Source organism: Mastigoproctus giganteus, chromosome 1 (assembly GCF_048544385.1).
Source record: "Mastigoproctus giganteus isolate SK-2022 chromosome 1, ASM4854438v1, whole genome shotgun sequence".
Taxonomy (NCBI): Eukaryota; Metazoa; Arthropoda; class Arachnida; order Uropygi; family Thelyphonidae; genus Mastigoproctus; species Mastigoproctus giganteus.
This window is the reverse complement of record NC_143575.1, coordinates 40,580,407-40,600,969: the sequence shown is the minus strand read 5'-3', so window position 1 is coordinate 40,600,969 and position 20,563 is coordinate 40,580,407. Positions and strand designations below refer to the sequence as shown.

Sequence of the window (20,563 nt, the reverse complement as noted above, 5' to 3'; positions counted from 1 at the left end):
CGTGGTTTTGGAACACCTGGAAGACACTTCCAAAGTTAATATTTTTGTGCTGTAAGTTGCAGAATGTTGTATGTCTGTTCTTTACAGAACAGTCACCAGTCCCATATATCTAGACATGCTGAAGAATTATCTGATCCTACCAACAAGATGGTGCATCCCCCTACACTTCCATACGGTTGTTCAAGACTTTGGTTCTCCACCTTCCAGGTTGATGGGTAGGCATGCAATTATGTTTCTGTGGCCTGGACCTCACACCATTGGTCTTTTTTTGATGATGGACCTTCATATCTTATCTTTTTATTTATCTTTTGTGAGATTACATTAAAAAACAGGCATACAAGTCTCCTTTGTCAACTGGTGTAAACAACTTGAAGAGAAGGATCACTGCAGTAATTGACACTTACATTAGCCATGTTACAGTGCATCTGGCAAGAGGTTGATTATTGTTAGTATGTCTGCTGCATTATTGCTGGAAGTCATATCAAAATGTTATAATTGTTAGTTTCAGTGCAACTCTGAGTTTATATTAATTTTCTCCTAGTACAGTGTTTATTCTATGTAAGTATAATAAAAAGTTATGGTGGTAAATATGTGTACTTTTGACTTAGCGTGGATTTACAATCCAGGAAATCAAGGTAATTGTTTGATAATGAATTTTTTAATCAGTTTTTTTGTTTAATTTCTTTTTCTTAAGAGGAGAAAAAAAAAAACACTGTTTAGTTCTGAACTAACTTATCATGAAATCTTTTATCATCGCAAAATTGTTCTAACTTATGATGTTGATTAGTTATTTGTGGGGGAAAAAAATTAAGTTACAAATTACCAAAAAACGGTAACTAGCAATTTAACTTTCAACTTTACCTTCTTAATCAGAGCCGTGCCGAGGGTGAGGCGAACAAGGCTCTTACCTCAGATTAAAAGCTGAAAGGGGGTGCCAAAAGAAAGATTAAATAATTGCCATGATTAACAGTAGGTCACAATATTTCATTCTTGCCTCGGGTACTAATATGGCTCGGCATGGCCGTGTTCTTAATACCTGTGTTTTGGTGAAGGTGCAAATCAAAAGCCATCATTGAGTAGTTGAGAAAGTTTTGGTTCACAACATTAGCATAGGACACAGCTCAGCAAATTGAGAGATTATAAAAAGAACTTGTGAATGGGATTATTGTTTTGAGCACTTGTTATGCTATTACAAAGAGAATTATGAATTTTTGGGTCAAATAAATTATGGCAGATGAATCTTAGCATCATCATTTTTAACCCAAATCTAAGCAGTTCAGCATTGGCAGGAAACATTCTGTTTCTCCAAGAGAGAAAAAAGTGTTGATCACAGAACAGTTATTACTAAAAAAAAGTTATAGTAACCATTTTTTTTATCATTATGGTCTTTTGCTCTGATGTCACCATTCCCTTGGAATTGTATACTGAAACCTTGAATTGCCTGTGCCTCATCATCATCTTACACAACTTGTTCATTTACTTACCAGAATATCAGATAATCTTAACCACACACCCAGTGTTGTTGATCTTTTGCTAACCAACAACTCTTTAAAGTACAGAGTTAATGTTAGTTAACTAACATTAACTCTGTAATTTGGCCATTCATTTGATATTAACCAGAATTCAGAATGTATTGATCTTGTAATTTGCATTCCTCATTTCCTTGGTTGGATCACTGTTATAAATCTTCCTATTATAATGTTCAGACCTTGTCAGTGAAATTATTCTTGTAGGTATAAATTCTTTGTTCCATCCTATCTTCTTTTTCTAAACCATGGTTTTTTAATAAATGTGTTAAGGGCATTCAGGGTAAGAATATAGCTTATCATAATTGGTTTTTATAAAACTGGTATTCCTGCTATATCATACTATACTGTACTTAGAGGCATAGATACAATACACCTAAATAATACATATATTTAAAACATAGATCCAGTTAGTCCAGTCCAGTAAAAGATGCTCAGGAACTGCAAGCTCACTAAAATGCAATCAGTCCATCAATTATGAAAAAAAAAAATACACACTGATGAAATTCAAACTTAATGAAGATGCCACCAGAAAGAAGAATCCACGTTAGCTAACTAAAATCAGTGAAGTGCAAAAGAAGTAATGAGTTCCCCAAAGATGTGCTCTCCACATGAGGTACATCTTGGCAGACTGTAAACCCTGTTAGCAGCAATTCCAGATAAACCAAATTAAGTATTAGTAATGGCCGCATGGGGCAAGAAAGCCTATGGCTTATGCTGCACCAGCCAAAAAAAAAAAAAAAAAATCTGAACAAAACAATGATAAAAAATAAAATAATAATAATTAATAAAAAAAAAGTAAATTAAACCTATCATCCTATGCGCTTCCCTTACCCGGAAGTACTATCCAGATGACCTTTGAATTTCCCCAAACTGTCGGCCTCTACCACCCATGAAGGCAACTTATTCCAGTAATTTATAACTCGCTGGCTAAAATTAAAACTTCCTGCAGTCCAATCTAAACATTTCCCCCTGTAACTTGAATTCATGTCCCCTAGTTCTAGCATCATTTATAATCTTGAAAATTTCGTCCTCATTCATTTTACTGATGCCCCTCAGAGCCTTAAACACCTCAATCAAATCTCCTCTAAGCTGTCTAGTCTCCAAACTCTGCAACCCACATATTTGAAGCCTTTCTTCATAAGGACGCCCTTTTGCCGATCTCACCAGCGAGTTACCCGTCTTTGCACCCTTTCAAGAAGCTCGATGTCTTTCTTTAGGTGGGGTCTCCATACTTGAACACAGTATTTCAAGTGTGGTCTAATATAAGCCTTATATAATGGGATTATCACGTCCCTATCTCTACTTGCAAAAGTTCGATAGATCATTGATAGGACACCATGGGCATTCCTTGCAACCTTTTTACACTGCTCAGAGAATTTCATGTCTGACCGTATTGTAACACCAAAGTCCCTTTCCTCCAGAACTGGGTTTAGTTTGAAGATGATAAAAAAGGTTGTCAAGTGGTTAGTGAGGAAATCAAGGTGTACTACTACAACAATACCTAGAAAAATTAGGTAGGTGGGCTTAGAAGTGGTTTAAAATTGATAAAGCAGCATACTGTATATGGGCAGCAGTAGTTAAACATAACATACCAAGGGGCTTTGGAGCAAAAGAGACCTAGAGGTAATTGTACAGTTTAAGTCCACCCATCACCAGCAAGTGTGTCATCAAGTATATATGTCACTAAATCAGAATATAGGTTGCAGCAATCCAAACTTGATTTTGAACAGGCTAAGAGTGTGAAATTTAATTCCTGTATGAATGGTAGGTCAAGCCCTCTGGTCAAAGCTGTTGGATATAACTTTTGTATGCCTAGAAAGCTTCTAGTATAATATTTATTAATATTATACTTGTATTATGCTATTCTATATACTAGTATTTATTGATGAGAGACTATCAGTCTTATTGTCTGAGTTTGCAGATGATAAAAAAGGTTGTCAGGTGGTTAGTGAGGAAATCAAGGTGTACTACTACAACAATACCTAGAAAAATTAGGTAGGTGGGCTTAGAAGTGGTTTAAAATTGATAAAGCAGCATACTGTATATGGGCAGCAGTAGTTAAGCATAACATACCAAGGAGCTTTGGAGCAAAAGAGACCTAGAAGTAATTGTACAGTTTGACAAAGTTCTCTGAGCAGTGATAAGCTACTATGAAAGATTGTGGGGTTTTCTCACTAATATACAGAAATTTTTCCATCAGGGATAAGGAGAGTTTTTATCCCTCCCATCGTATAAAGCACTTGTCCTGGTTAGGCACCTTGAGTACTGTATTTAGGTCTGGAAGCCTTGTTTTAAGGATATGGAACTGTTAGAACAGGTTCAGAGAACAGTCAAGGATACAAATGGGCATTCTTGCTATGAACTGCTTCGATTCTGCAACTTGCAGTGCTTAGAAACTAAACACCTGTGAGGAGACCAGATTGAAGCATTTAAGGCTTTGAATGGATTGAGTGAACTAAATTCTGATTGTGTTCTTAGTTTTACTTGGTCAACACATAAGGGGGGATAAACTTAATTGAAAAAGAATTTTTGCAGGATAGGTGTGCAAAAATTTGCTTTCAGCTAGAAAATGATTGTTGGACTAAATTTCCATCTAGTGTTGTGGAAATGGGTAGTTTGAATAAATTTAAGGAAGAATGAGACATAAATGGGGATGGACAGTTGAGCATTTTTTTTTTTTTTTTTTTTTTGTAGCAGATGCTCTGTAGACTTGCTACCTTGAATCGTTTGTCACTACTAATACTATGTACTAATATGTATGTATATGTGTGTTGGATAATCATTCCATTCATAATTAAACTGTGAAAATTAAAAGCTTTTTGATTAACAATGTGATTAACTTTTAATATTAATTGGAAATTGAACCTTCCCAGGTAAAGAAGTGGTTGAGAATGGTATATAGGAATGTGTAAGAGCCACACCTTCCTATTTACCAGTTACTTGTTTTCATCATGGAATTAGGAGCCAAGCTGACTGGTTTTGAGAGGGTTCAATGTTTTATGAAAATAGGTAACTAGCATACACCATCAGAAGTTGACTGTTCAGTGACATTATCATGGAATGGAAGCTTGATGATACCACCACCAAGCAATGCACAAGAACTGGGAAGTTAATTCCACATGAGTAGGGAGACTGAGAAAGGCAGTAGGAAAATCTCATCTGATATCTCTGCAAAATAGCACCCAGAAGTTAAGACTTCAACAATGGTTGAAGTCTGTATGAATTATCTACAATTCTCTACATCCTTAGTTTTCATGTAAGAGCAGCTATATGTAACCAGCCATCAACCACAATCAGCAGTCTCCCTCTGCACAGTGCAAAAAAATGCTCTCTCTACACCCTATTTTGATCAGATGGTAGACATGCGGGCTTGGAGAATGAAAAATGCAAGAGTACTGCATACAGGAAGTAGTAACCCCAGAGTACCATACCAGTTGGGATACCACAGTCAAGGTAGTGGAGAAGATAAAAGACCCTGGGGTAATTATATCTCAGAGCACTGCAGACAGGCTGCTAGGACAGCTCATGGAGTTCTGTCAATGATATACAAGAATTTTGCTAGCAGGGCAAAATTCTTGTATATCATTAAAGGCAGGATCAATGAGGTGATAATACTGTTGTATAAGGCAATGATTAGGCTACAGCTCGAGTACTGCATACAGATCTGGAAGCCCCATTTTAGGAAGGATGTGGATATGTTGCAACTGGTGCAGTGAAGAGCAACAGGATTAGTTAGGAAACCATTGCCAAGAAAGACTAGTCCTGCAAATGCTGCATCTGGAAACTAGGCATCTGTTAGGTCACATCATTGAAATGTTTAAGTCCCTAAATGAATTGAGTAAATTAAATGCTGATGGCAACCTAACTGTTGCTCAAATGCCATACATAAGGGAACGTAAATTTAAATTGAAAAAGGAACAAGGTGCCATCTAGTGTTGTAAAGGTGGGTATTTTGAATAAATTTAAGAAAGAATTAGACAAATTATTAGAGGGGATGGAGAGATGAGGGTTTTTTTTTTTTTTTTTTTTGCAGGTGCTGTATAATCTTGCACCTTGCCACTAATAATATGTAATTCTTTTGTGAGTATGCAAGTGTACACACATGTACACAAATCCTCAAGGTGTGGGTGCTGGAGTACATGTGTGTGTGTAATTAGAATGTAAAATAAGAATATGCCAGTTGTATGGTAAGCCAAGTAATTGGTGAGTAGAAAGTAAACCAGTACTTCACTACAGTAACAAAGAAAGGGTTGAGGAGAAATGAATCAAAATAAAGGGTGATGCAGAAGGAATATGTTCCTAAAATAATTTAGAAAGAATTAATTAATTCAAATTTAGCAGTGTCCCCTTGATGGCACCAGGTCCAAAATTGTGTGAAATATCACTATAGCCAGAGACAAAAACCAAGCACATGACCAATTGTGTGAAACAAAAATAAAATAGACTGATCCCATCTTTTTGGAAGGCCACAATGACAACAATGGTTGGAGAGTTACTGCATTTCAAACATTAACCAAATCAGTGAATCACAAACCTGACAGATACACTAATCTACCCAGTGCAACAGATTTGAATAATGGTGGACCTTATGCAGTGAAAAATTATACTATAATAAATAAGAGCACTTACTAGGCAACTAAACCACTGACTCAGAATAATGGTTAAATTACAGTACATACATATTTTAGTATATGTGTATGTACTGTAATTTTAGGTTAAATTACAGTACATACAGAATAATGGTTAAATTACAGCACACACATTTCGGATCATTTCATCTGTGCCCAGTTACACATGAATTTAGAAATCTTCAGTTAAGTATTGCCAAATCCTGTTGTTTCCAAGTAATTATAGCCATAATTTATTATAGAATGCAATAAGAAAATAGCTTTAAAATCGGAATAAAAACTTGTACCTGTTAGTATCAAATGTCCAATTTGGCTATCCAAAATTGAATAAATTCTTGGGATTCTGATCAGTAAATTGAAGAATCTGTAATATCTTCTACATAAATCGATGTAGACGATATTGCAGATAGTCATAAAAAAAAAATTAACATCAGCTTAATTTTTTTTATGATTTTTTTTTTCTCAAGTTTTTTTTTAAAATTTGGATTTGATTTTTGACAATAATTTCATTCCAGTGTTGGACAATCAAATCAAAATAAGAAGAGATTAATATTTAAAAAGTTTTTGTACAAAGTGTTCATTTTTATAAAACTTTCAAAATTCCACAAATCAACTCGCTCCTCAGAACACAATGTCATAGAAACTCACTAGCTGACTTTTAGCCCACTTGCATTCTAAAAATTCGCCACTATCAGCCCACACACATTTAGAGAATCCGTTGCATCAGCTCATGCTTGTACAGCAATTCACTTGTGAAAGGGTTAATGTACTTTGTACACAATAAAATTCACTTAACAACAGTTCATGCAATTTTAATTATTGTTATTCATAGTTCAATTAATTTAGAAATAAAAATACTAATTTTCATAATATCTTAGGATATCTCCTCCCTCACCCACATAAGTATTCACAGCACTGCAACACTAAAGGTCCTCTGGACCCTTACTGTTGCAGTGCTGCTGAGTGCTGCAGTCTTCATTAGGACCGAATACGAAGTAATGGAACTTGTCTATAATAAGAAGTGAAATACTTGGAAACAGTAGTGAAACCGATTGGTTCAGACAGGTTACGACATCTGTTATATCCAGAATAATCATATTAATACATTACAGAAATTTCTATAACAAACAAATTTTATGTAGAGGAATATAGTTGAACCAACTGAATAACAATCATACTGTAAACACAAAAGCTATGATATCACATAGTGATCTCATAAGCCTACATTTTTAGACAGTTAGTTAAAAAGCCCTTATAAAGAATTCTAATTGATAGTGGAGTGGAGAAGAATACAGAGAGGGTATTGGAGGCAGAAATTGATTTGTTCTGTTTTCCCAAACTTTTTTTTTTTTTAGTTGTTATTGGTATTATGGTGCATCGGTAATTGGTATTCTAGGCCTTATTGTGCTATTTTACTTGTCTGTACAGGTGTGTGTTGTTATGCAGGCTAAAAAATCCAGAATAACTTGAGGGGGGCTACTCTCTCTACCTGCGATCAGCTAATTACATCCCCAGTTGAGACCATTAAGAATTTTTCTGGTCTTTGACATGATTTGAACTCTGACATTCTGTGAATGATTTACAAGGAACAAAACCATTATACTCCCACGGCAGATCAGATTATCATGTGATAGCAAACTTATGACCAGTGCCAATGCCTCCTTTTCCTAGACCCAATGTTGCTAACTGTAATGAAAAGAAGATTTTATAATATATATATAAAACTGAGAAATAACCATACATTTAAGAAATATGTAGTAAACTGGCTATATTGTATATATTAAAATATTTCACACTTTTCAGTGGTTTCAGTGGACTTTTGGGAATTTTCTCAAATGAGTTACTGTTCATCCGCTGTAGATTTGAATAGTGGCTTTCATATGGTTAGGATTTATAAAAATTTACCTCAATATTTTGTTTAGAATATTTCAGTGTGACACACTCTTGCATTTAAACGAATGTAAAACTTCATCTAACACCCTCTCCATCACCCAAAGACATACCAGTGATTTGACACATCTGGAATCATTAGTCAAGGTTCCCACAACACAACCCCAAAATACATCAAAGCACCAACACACAACCCTGAGTGAAAGAAGACATTATGTTCAATAATAAAATAGTAAAATCAAACGAAGTATGATGAATAAAATAAAATAATTTAAAACAGTAATTCCTTGTGTATGACACATAAGAAAGGTATTTCATTATGTGTCACACATGGTGCATTATAGCCAAAGCAGTTTATATGCATCAAAACCCCCACAACAACAATTATGTATCACACAAGGAAGTAAAATAATAAAATCAAGCGACAAATGATTACGGTGTATGATAAATAAAATAAATTACTATAAATTACTTTATTTTATTCATCATACACCATAATCATTCTTTTGTTTGATTTTATTTTATTATTTGACATAACACCTTCTTTCACTCTGGGTTGTGTTGATGGTGGTTTGATGTATTTTGGGATTCGGTTGGGGGGGATCTTGACTAACGATTCCGGATGCGTTGAATCATTTGCATATCTTTGGGTGGGAGAAGGCATTAGAAGAAGTTTTAAGTTCATTTAAATGCTAGAGAGTGTTGCAGTGAAGTGTTCTACGCATAACGTTGAAGTAAATTTCTCTAAATGTATAATGTTGAAGTAGAACGTATTTGAGCTTTACAGTTCTCATTTTGTTAATTTGGTTAGGATTGTAAAAGGCAGTGGATAATTTCAGTACTGTTTCCACATATGTCATACTGGAAATTATAAATGTGCCTTAAATATCAGAATTTAATAAATTGTAGTTCTTAGGTCAAATTTTTTCTTTCATTTGTATTATTTTATGTTTTAATTAAGAAACTTACTCAGTTTGATGGGGCTAATTATTGCAGTCTTATTTTTTCCAGTATAGGACACCACAGATTTACTTATATGGCCATTCAGCAACTTCATTGACTTTATGGAAGAATAATGTCCGTTATTTTTGATTTACACACACACACACACACACACACAACAATACCTCACCACAGCTTCAAACAGCACGATTTTCAGTTAAGTTTAATTCGAAAATTTACTGTACGTATTAAAACTCATTCAATAGTTTAGACATCTATTCTACATTTATGATGCTGTTCCAACTCTATTGTCTCACATGCATATGTGCCGATAGCTCCCCTGAGGCAGTCAGCAGAAATGTGCAACAATGTTGAGTATTCTTAATTCCATCCTGACGAAACAATGTTGATAGCTTTTCAAAATTTTCATTTCACAATTTATTTTTTACCCCTCTAAATATGAAATGATGAGTCAAAAAAGGAAAAGTTATGAAAGCAGTGGAGCTACTAAACGTAAATGACTTACATTAGTAAAAAAACTCGATATTATCATGTGCCATGAAAATGGTACATCGTATGCTAAAATCGCATGGAAAAATGGAATGAATGAAACATCAACGATTATTCGAAAGAAGGATCAGTATAAAGAGCAGAAAATGTCTACAGCATCTTACATGATGAATGTGAAAACTAAGAAAAGAAGTTTGCTATTTATTAATATGGATAGAAGATTGTAATCAAAAGAGAATTCCTTTGAGTCAAAGAATCATTCAAGGGAAAGCCATGAGCCTTTATAACACGTTGAAGGAAAGAGAAGAAAATGAAGAGGGGGAGGAGACTAAAGAAATATTTATAGCCATTTGTGGTTAGTTTTTCCGCTTTAAAAACCGTGTTGGGCTTCACAATGTTCATATCTCAGGTGTTAGTGCAAGTGCAAACAAAGATGCTGCTGAAGATTTCCCAGTGTATTGAAAGACATCATTGAAGAAGGTGGCTACAAGGACGAACAAATTTTCAATTTGTTCATCCACAAAGTTTTTTAGTTGAAAATGAAAAGGCCCAACCTGGATATAAAGCATCAAAAGAACATTTAACACTTTTGTTGGGTGGAAACTCATCTGGGGATTTTAAATGGAAGCCTCTACTCATGTTCAGAGCAGAAAACCCAGGAGCTCTAAACGGTTGCGTAAAAAGCACATTGCCCGTAATTTGGTGATCCAATAAGAAAGCATGAATTACAAGAGAATTGTTTACAGAATGGTTCACAAATTATTTTTGTCTGACAGTTGAATGTTACTACAAAGATGAAGGGATGGAGTTCAAAATTTTGTTGCTTTTAGACAATGTGCCAAGGTCATCCACCTGAAATTTCTGATCTCAATGAAAATGTAAAATTATGCTTTCTTCAAACTTAAAACAACATCTGCCTTACAACCTATAGATCATGGAGTAATTGCCACATTCAAGGCGTATTATCCACAGCAAACTTTTTCTCAAGCGATTGAAGCTTCAACAGAAGTGGGATCATCATCTTTACAAACATTTTTGAAAAATTATAACATCAGGAATGCGATCGAAAATATAACTGCATCTTGGCTAGAAATCAATGCCAACAACATGCATTCTGTTTGGCAGCATGTTTTGCCCCATTTTCCCCAAGCATCATCTAATGACTTAGATGATGCTTGTTATGTTTGTTTGTTATTTGGTTTTTAGGAGCATTAGCAACTAAGGCCATATTGCTCCGGGGAAATACGGTGGTCATTCCCTGACCTTTCTGCATCCTCTGTATTTGGTGGTCACGGGCTTGAACCCCGGCCTAATCAAGAAATGTGTGCTACGCACTGCTTCTCCTGCCCACCTGGCTATGGAGGTGCCTTTAGATGATGCCAACTCTCCTTGAAATTGAAGAGAAAACTGCATATGAAGAAGAGGAAAACAATTCTGAAGTGGCACCAAAAGAATTTTCAACTGAAGAAACGGAGAAAGTTTTTTGCGGGTTGACTTGGCCCGCAAGGAGATTATGAATGGAGATCTGAACATTGAACGTAGCATCAAGATACGGCAAATTTTATAAGCTGGATTTTATCCTACAAAGACTTGTATGCTGAGAAAGAGGAGAGACAACTTCACCAGACTTCATTATTGAAATACCTAAATAAACAATAAAGCTCTTTTCTTATCTCTCATGAGAAAAGAAATATTTTTTTCTGCAATATATTTTTTTTCGAATCCTTTTTATTGGCTATCAACTGCAAATTGTTCATAGATTTATTATAATTTGTTTATAGACTGTTTCTCTGGTACGCATTCTAATTAAAACCTATTATAATTATACCTCAATCAGCACGGTTTCACATAACACTGAATAGTTTCAGTATCAACTATCGGTACTATGCGGGGTATTGCTGTATATAGAAATAAAGAGGAATCTACCTCGATGCTTTTTTGTAGAATACCTTCACCATGCCACACACCTGAATTCAATTGGACATAAAATTACTCAATGGCTTCCTTCCCTCAAAGACATATGAATGGTCCGACATATCTGCGATTAATAGTATTAATGACATATCAGTCAAACCACCAACATTTTGTGTTGGTGGTCAGGTTGGGAGATCTTGACTATCGATCGCAGGTGTTTGGGACCATTCGTATGTCTTTGAGGGAAGGAAGCCATTGAGTAATAATTTTACATCCTATTGAATTCAGGTGTGTGTGTTGTGGTGAAGTTATTCTACAAAAAATCATTGAGGTAAATTCCTCTTTATTTCTGTATATTAATATAAATGTAGAACTCGTCGAGCATCATAGCTCTGTTTTTTATTTATCTTAATTGTTTTTGATTGCACAATTTGATTTTAATTTTAATCGAGAAAGCAACTATATTTGGTTTGGCAATGTCAATTACCTAGTATTAAGCAAAATGTTTGTAAAGTCTGCACAACTCAATTTGAATATTATCAGTTTGAAGTATAAAAATTTTTTTCATTTCTATTCTTAGTATTTATTAAAAAATATTTATTATTAGTAGTATTTATTAAATATCAAAAAAAGGCCTTTGATTTGTTTTATATGATAATAAATTAAATATACTTTTGTCTCTGTTTCAAACTTTTATTATACAGTGTAAAGCAAATTTAGCATATAACATACGTTTGTATGAGTATACATATTTTATTCTTTGTAATTATTTTATCTGGTAGAAGAGTTCAGTATACTTACTTTGAATCATGAATTCTTAATTGTTAGGATTAACAAAATATTGAAGTTTTTATAAAAATTAATAATGAAACTTCAGATGTCTTCAAGCTTCTATGGTATAATGTCTTAGTATATAAATATTTCGGGGTGCTGTCCACTCTCATGGGTAGCATATTCCCCAACTCCAAGCACATTGTCCTCTTACACGACAGGAACATTTTCACAAGTATTTCGTTTATATGAAAATATTTATTGATTCCAGTAGTTTGTAGACTTCACTTAATAATGTCTTCTTGTTATTAAATATTATAATTAATGCTATTTTCACAAACATACTTAGTTTAGTTTTCCGAACAACTTAATTGGCATTTTTTTTGTTTTTTTTTTTTAAAGCTAAATGTATATTTAGCTTTAAAATCCACTTAATGTCCACTTAATTTTTAGTAGGCATTAAAATTTATTACTATAGATTATAAAGTGGAAAGTATAGTTTTTGATTTCAAATAATTGTAATAAATTGTGATTCATAACTTCCATAATAGTAAAATTTTAATGCTGTTTTTTGAACAGTTATGTTTGTTTATTGATTGATTGATTTATTTTTCAGATTTTATGGGGAAACTATGGGACTTAGATGAACTAATTGGTTCTGGAAGCCTTGGAACCCCTGATTTGCCACTTCAACATTCACTCGCATCCCAGCTTTCTTCACAGGATGCTTCTGGTTTACAGAATGGTGTTGTTGATCCTTCAGTCATTCAAAATGATTCTGGAAGTGGTAATCTGACTGCCCAAAGGCATCAGCAGCTTTCACAGCTCCTTCAAAACAAACCGCCACATCTTGGCACGTCATCGAAGCCAACAAATCATAGTGGTATTTCTCCTTCACAAGGCATTCCTAGCCCCTCAGTTTCATTATCTAATTTAAGCAGTGTTAGTAGTCCCCATTCAAATAATTTATCTCCATCTAGCATTGCCTCCAATAAGTCGGGAACTGGTGTGGTTAATGTGTTACATAATATCAGTATTCCGAGTGATGTAACTGCAAGTGTCGGTGGTAATTCAGTCAGCAATACTTTTACTAATAGCCCTGGTATGTCTGGAACAGTTAATATTACTGGCAATATACAACAAATGAATGGCAAAACAAATCTTTTGGGATCTCAAGGGAATTCTCTGTCAACGCTAACATCAACAAACAGTTTATCATTACAACTTCAGACTTCTTTACAGCAGCCAGGCCAGGTACAGATTAATCAAGGCCAACATCAGTTGTCAAGTGGTATTGCTTCTTTAACAAATGGTCCACACATATCCCTAACCAATCCGGGAGTAATGAGCCTTACGAGAGGAGTGTCGCCAATTTTGGGCCATGGGAATACTTTGCCTAATATATCAACGCAGTCTCATCAAAATGTATTAGCACATTCTTCCATTGTTACTACACAAGCTGTAATGGTTAAGGTATAGTAGAATTTTCTGTGTTTTTGTAGATATAAAAATGAATGTAGAAAAGTGTGTGTATTTATATATATATATATATATATATATATAATATTGAAGACAATACCAAGATGGATTTAAAGAAATGCAAGAGATAAAGTAAGGTTAGTAAAGTAAAGTTTGTATATATATATATATACAAAAAAAAAAAATTAAAATATATACATAAAACTTATCGCTGTTTACCCACAATCTAGATGACTTTAACTGGGGGCCAACCACCCAGACTGAAGGCAAAAAATGACAAGGAGTTCTCTGTTTCTGTAATGATCAATATCTGCTAAGATATATAAAAATTCAGAGATTAAGTAATTTGAATCAAAAGAAAGATGTATTATAAATCTAAGAATATATTGAACATCATTTACCTGACAGAGAACATAATTTAATAATTAAAATAAGAAGAAATGTTAGAGTATAAGGCATATCTACCGTATCCAGGACATAATGTAACAACTAGTCATTATGAAATAATAATCCCTCTAGTGGGTATACATGTGGTGACCCCTATGTGATGGATATGGTAAAAATAAATAATTAATTAATTAAAGTTAAGTTAACGCAAAGAGAAACATGCAGATAGTAAGAAGAATAATAGAACCTGAACTCCATAAAGGCGAAAATATAGTAGTACAAATAAGAAATAGTTTCTCCTACATCCTCAGATTACCCTAATAATTTCAGAGAAATAAGAACAAAGAGAGTAGGACAGCTTAAAGACAATACAAGATATAAGTTGTAGCTCGGGTATGCCCGGGATCGCAAACCCATCCCTATAGTAGGATCCTGAGCTGAATTTGCATGTCACCTTAGCATGAACTTAAGTATATACAGTTTGATTATAAAATAAAATAAAATAAAATTTATTTTATTTTATATAAATTATATTTTTATATATAAATTTATTTTATAAATTATAAAATAATTTATTTTATTTTATCTTATTTTATAATTACACTGTATATACTTAAGTTCACGCTAAGGTGACTTTAAGCTGTCCTACTCTCTTTGTTCTTATTTCTCTGAAATTATTAGGGTAATCCGAGGATGTAGGAGAAACTATTTCTTATTTGTACTACTATATTTTCACCTTTATGGAGTTCAGGTTCTATTATTCCTACTCTATTAGTTTTTATTCTTCTTACTATCTGCATGTTTCTCTTTGCGTTAACTTTAATTAATTAATTATTTATTTTTACCATATCCATCACATAGGGGTTACCACATATATACTCACTAGAGGGATTATTATTTCATAATGACTAGTTGTTACATTATGTCCTGGATATGGTAGATATGCCTTATACTTTACATTTATTCTTATTTTAATTATTAAATTATGTTCTCTGTCAGGTCAACGATGTTCAATATATGCTTACATTTATAACATCTTTCTTTTGATTAAAAAAAATTAACTACCTTTAATTGGTTTAGATTCAAATTACTTAATCTCTGAATTTTTATATATCTTAGCAGATATTGATCATTACATAAACAGAGAACTCCTTGTCGTTTTTTGCCTTCAGTCTGGGTTGGCCCCAGTTGAAGTCATCTAGATTGTGGGTAGACAACGATAAGTTATATATATATATATTATTTTATTTTATTATTATTATTATTATTATTTTTTTTATATATATATATATTTATATCCCTTGCATTTCTTTAAATCCAGCTTGGATTACCTGCTTGTCTGCTTGAATTATCTTCTATATTATTATCTTCAATATTATACAAAATATTTTATTCACATTATGGTCGTAATGCATAATTGCTCTAGCACCTGCATTGGCCCATAAGTATTAATTACAGCTTGTTACAATTTAACTTTCTTTCCATATTACTCATATATATGTATATATATATATAATTTTTTTTTTTACTATTATTATTATTATTTTAAAATTATATGTGTTCTTGGTTTTTTGAATTTTTATTTGTATCTTAAGAATTATGTGAAAGATATAACTGGTATTAATTAATTCTTAAATACACTACCCAATATCAGAACTGAAAATGATTAGACAAGAGCCATGCAAATCTCACAAAACAGTGGGTTGCCTGATCTGTGCAAATGATCCTGCAGCAGTCTGCAATGTGATAAGATAAAGGCTTTAAAAGTCATTGGACAGGTGGGCCAGTTGTGATTCCAGAAAAGTTTTGAACTGAATTTTCCTGTAAAATGTTTGCAAAATGGCCAGTGCATGAAGATATGCAGTGTATGTCTTTATGCCTTGGACTTGTGGTAGTAGATCACATGGGTTGTGACCATGCAAGCCATTGCCACTTGAGTTTGCCACAAGGGATTGATCCTGTCAGACAACAGTGCACGAGATTACTGAATCCAGAGGATGGTATTTAGTGACCCATTCACAATGGTGGGCGCTCCAAGGGCAATTGGTGAGGATGGTTTGTATGGACACATTGTACCCACATAAACTATTCACTGTCATTTGCATAATACTTTTAGCCAGCAGGCAGTTGATTGTTGGAACAACTTCTATGTCGTGGAAGCTGATAGCTTAAATAAATTCAAGGAAGAAGTGGACCAAGTTTTGGAGTGAATGGACAGGTGAAATGGGAAGGTGTTTTTTTTTTTTTTTTTTTTTGGGCTGATGTATAAGCTTGCTTCCTTGCATTATATGCTTGTGTTAATGCTAATACGAGAATATAAACAAGATGACCAACTCAAAGTCCTTTGTTACCACCACGCTGCAAGAATCATCACATGAGCAATTTATTTTATCTATCTTTGAAATACATTTTACAATGCACATTTTTTCTCTTTTTACTCACTCATTCATTTACTTGCTTCATACTGCATATGGTTTTAAAATATTGCAAATTTTTCCTTCAACATTTGCATGAGGCAATTCCTGTGGCATGGCAGTGGGAACAAGATTGGTGGCCTGGCCTGTTCACTGATGAGTCTCAGTTCAGTTTAGGATGCTACAATGGCAAATAACCAGTTGGAGGTATCCTAACCAGTGACATGCAGAAGCATGCACCGTGGAACATTCCAATAGGCCAGCTCTTGTATATGTGGGGTGGCATTATGTATGGCAAACTGATACCCTTTTTCTAGGCACTGACAGTCTGTCATCACTTCAGTCAACTACCAGACCATGCCTGGGGCACTGCTGCAGCAAGATAATGCCTGTATGCTTATTGCACAAATCACTGTGGACAGTCTTTTTTGACATGGATGTACTGCTTTAGTCCTTCACATGGTCATGACCTTGCCTCCATCATACATGTACAAGACCTTATGCGTTTCCAAATCAGCCAAAACCTTCTTGTGTCTGACAACCTCTAGGAGTTGTGTGTCCAGATCAATGATATATAGACTACCATATCCCAAGGAACAATTGAAAATTTTATTGACAGTATGCCTCTCAGTCTAGCTGAATGTATTGCCACATGAGGTGCACATACTCGTTACTGAACAAAAGTGCATTGTTTTATATACTGTCTCAAAATGTAATCATTTGGCTGTCTTGAGTAGACCATCATATGTGGTTTACTCTTTCTTGGTGTTGCAGTTTCAATGGGCAGTGTATTGACTAGAAAAAAACACTCAAAAGCCATGTGAATTATAGCAAAATAATGAGTTATTTGTGTTTAATCATATCTTTCTATACATTAAAATAATTTTTCTCCTAGTGATATTTATTCAGCCGATGGGAGAAGAGAGATGTGGGTCATGTGATAATACGTAACAAATACTAAAATACATTGTTTTACTTCTGTTTAAGCGTGGCCACACGCTATGTTTATCTAACACGACCACGAGGTACCATTCTTGATTTCCATATGTGATGTATTTATGTATCCATAGCAGAGAAAGAGACACACACAGTGTCAAAAGCTTCTGTAAGTATTTTATTTTAATTTATCAAAAGAAGTGAGCACAGGGCACAGAGCCTCCAAGTGTTACATTAAGAATAGTTATATATATATATATATATATATATATATATATATATATATATATATATATAACTTAAATTTATGATAGACTAGCTACTCAACTTTATCTTATGCTGACAGTGTTTCACTTTCTCTTTGAGAATTGATATCAAGTTTGGTCTATTGGGATGCAGCGAATTACTTCAATACTGGTATTGGTAAGTGATGCAGAAGCAAGCTTAAACAGCATCAATGAAAACAAAAATACTCTGCTGACTTCCACAGCACCAGATGGAAGTTTTATTTTTTTCAACAATCAATTACTCTCTGGTTAAAAACAAATTTCACACAACCATTTTCCTGTAACCATTCTTTGCCTGTTTAAAGTTATGTCCCCTTCTGTGTACCATCTGAGAAAGAGTTAAGGATGCCATCAGCATTTAGTTCATTTAATTCATTTAAAGCCTTGAACACTTCAGTCAGGTCTTCTTGCAGGCATCTCTTTTCCAGGTGCATCAATTTAGAGAATTCAAGTCTTACTTGGTAAGAGTACCTTTTTGTGTCCTGACTAATCTAATTCCATGTATTGTAAAACCTGAAAAAAGGTAAAACATTTTGACTTGTGTTCTATATGCAGATGTGACATTTCAATTTTAAGCAGTGGGAAACAATGTAATCAGACATTTGCAAACTAGAAAGGATAACGACAGTGTGCTGTGCATAGAAAGAAATTCAAACATGTGAATATCACGGTGATGATATGATACATGCTGAATGTTTATTTTCATCATTTGTCATAGAACATAATCTTCCTCCTCTCAGTTGTGCTGATCAGGTAGGTGCATTGTTGCAAAATATGTCTTCTAATAGTGAACTAACAAAAAAATAATATGGTTGTGGTGAATGAAAACAACAGGCATTGTTAGTGAAACTGCATGGATAGAGAAAGAGGAGGTGGTGATGGCTCTAAAAATTAGCCATTTTCATTTGCTACAGATAGCAATAATTAGTGATTCCAAGCTATATCTTATTGTGGTGGCCTTTTGCAATAAAAAAACTCATGAAATTGAAAGCAGCTTGCTGTCAATTCCACCAGTGGAGAGTGATTCTGTAGGGTACAACATAAGATGTCTTCTGAACAACCTGAAAATGTGGGATTCCGTCAAAAACTGTTTGGCCTCTAGTAGTGGTAATGCACTTGATATGGTAGGCTTGAAAATTGGAGTAACAAGGATAGGTATTAAAAGATGAGATTAACACTTAGTGATAATAGGCTGTACTTGCCATCATATTAATATATGTCCTGAAAAGTGAGCTGAATGCCTGCCTGTGAAAGTGGATGCATACTTGGTGGAAATTTACTGCTATATAGAAAGAAAAGTGCTGAAAAGGAAAGATTAGATTTAAACTCGTGCATGGCAGTGAAGTAAAAAAAGATTTTGACCCTTGTGTACACATTGGCTCTCTTTGATTAAATGTATAACTAGACTTGTAGAATAATGGCAGCCTTTGACTAGTCGGTTCTAAGAAGAGTTTATAAGTTATGAGAAAGGCAGTATGAACACTTTTCAGGGTTACCAAATTTAAAAGTACAACAAGCAATCACTAGTCAGTGGCACTGTGTGATATTCACAAGGGGTAGCAAGGCTCAAGGGGTAGAATTTTTTTCAGCCTGGACTGTACTTGTTAACAGGAGAGATTGCTTCTACAGGGATGAGATACACTTAAATAGAAAGGGTGCAAGAATTTTTGCTGATGCTGTCGAGGCAGTGTTAGGTGGGTCGGAAAACTGCTAGTTGGGGGGGGGATACAAGGACTAATAGATTAACAGTAGCCACTGGCAGAGGTGGAAGTGATTCTTGCACTGCTTCTATTGAAATGAGCAGAAGCCTAAAAAACAAGATGCAGGATATTTCAGAGACTGCTGGGAGTCATTGCAGTACAAGTAAACACATGGGTTGTGTTAGGGTAGCTAAGAATAGAAACAGGTGTATGTATACCTGCGTGTACACCAATGCTAGGAGTTTGGTAAGTAAATTTGATGAATTTGAGGTATTGCTCAAAACATCAAAGGCAGATATTGTTGGGATATCAGAGACGTGGTGTCACACAGATATAAGTAATGCGGAACTGGAATTTGGGGAGTACAATGTGTATAGAAAGGATAGACAGGACAGGAGGGGAGGAGGGGTTATGCTATTAAGTAAGAAACACATAAAGTCCAAGGAAGTGAAGCCAGTCGACATCGATGGACAGGGCAGTGTTGAGTCAGTTTGGTGTGACATAAGCATAGGGAAATCAAAATTGAGAGTAGGAGTGTGCTATAGGCCTAATGACTCTGATGAGTATAATAAGATATTGTACAGGGAAATAGTGGGCCAGTAAATCAGAGAGTCTTATAATGGGGGATTTTAATTTCCCAGATATTGACTGGAATTTGTGGGTTGGTCACTCGCACACTAGCAAGGCTTTTGTGGATTTATTGGATGATTGTTTTCTACATCAGCATGTTCGTGAGGCAACAAGAGGGAGCAATACTCTTGATCTGATTATCAGTAGTGATTCTTCATGCATTAAGAATCTGCAGATAAATGAACCACTAGGTGGCAGTGATCACAGTGTGTTGAAGTGGGATTTACTAAAGGAGGTAACTACCATCAGAGGTAAAGGGAAGGGTTTTTGTTTTCGTAAAGGCGACTATGATGGTCTGAGACGGTATTTAAATTCTATACATTGGGACCAACTGATGATGTTACCAACAGCAAACTCAAAATGGGAAGCATTCAAGGAACTAATCTTGGAGGCTACCAGGCTTTACATACCAACTAAGAAATATTGTTCAAGGTTTAGGCCTAAATGGTTGTCAGATGAACTAATGAGACATGTGGCAGAGAAGAAAAATGCATGGGATACATACAAATTAATGGGTGACATGGAAGCCTATGATAGATATGTTGG

The 20,563-nt window shown here is 34.5% G+C and overlaps 1 protein-coding gene across 2 annotated transcripts in view; it reads left to right on the top strand.

The window, feature by feature from the left end:
* The window catches only part of LOC150090732 (histone lysine acetyltransferase CREBBP-like), a 362,719-nt gene that overhangs the window by 30,088 nt on the left and 312,068 nt on the right, over positions 1 to 20,563 (top strand). For both annotated transcript variants that reach the window (XM_090372373.1, XM_090372367.1), the window contains exon 2: positions 12,801 to 13,657. In XM_090372373.1, coding sequence (XP_090228499.1) covers positions 12,801 to 13,657 — 857 coding nt within the window. The remainder of the gene's footprint in view (positions 1 to 12,800; positions 13,658 to 20,563) is intronic.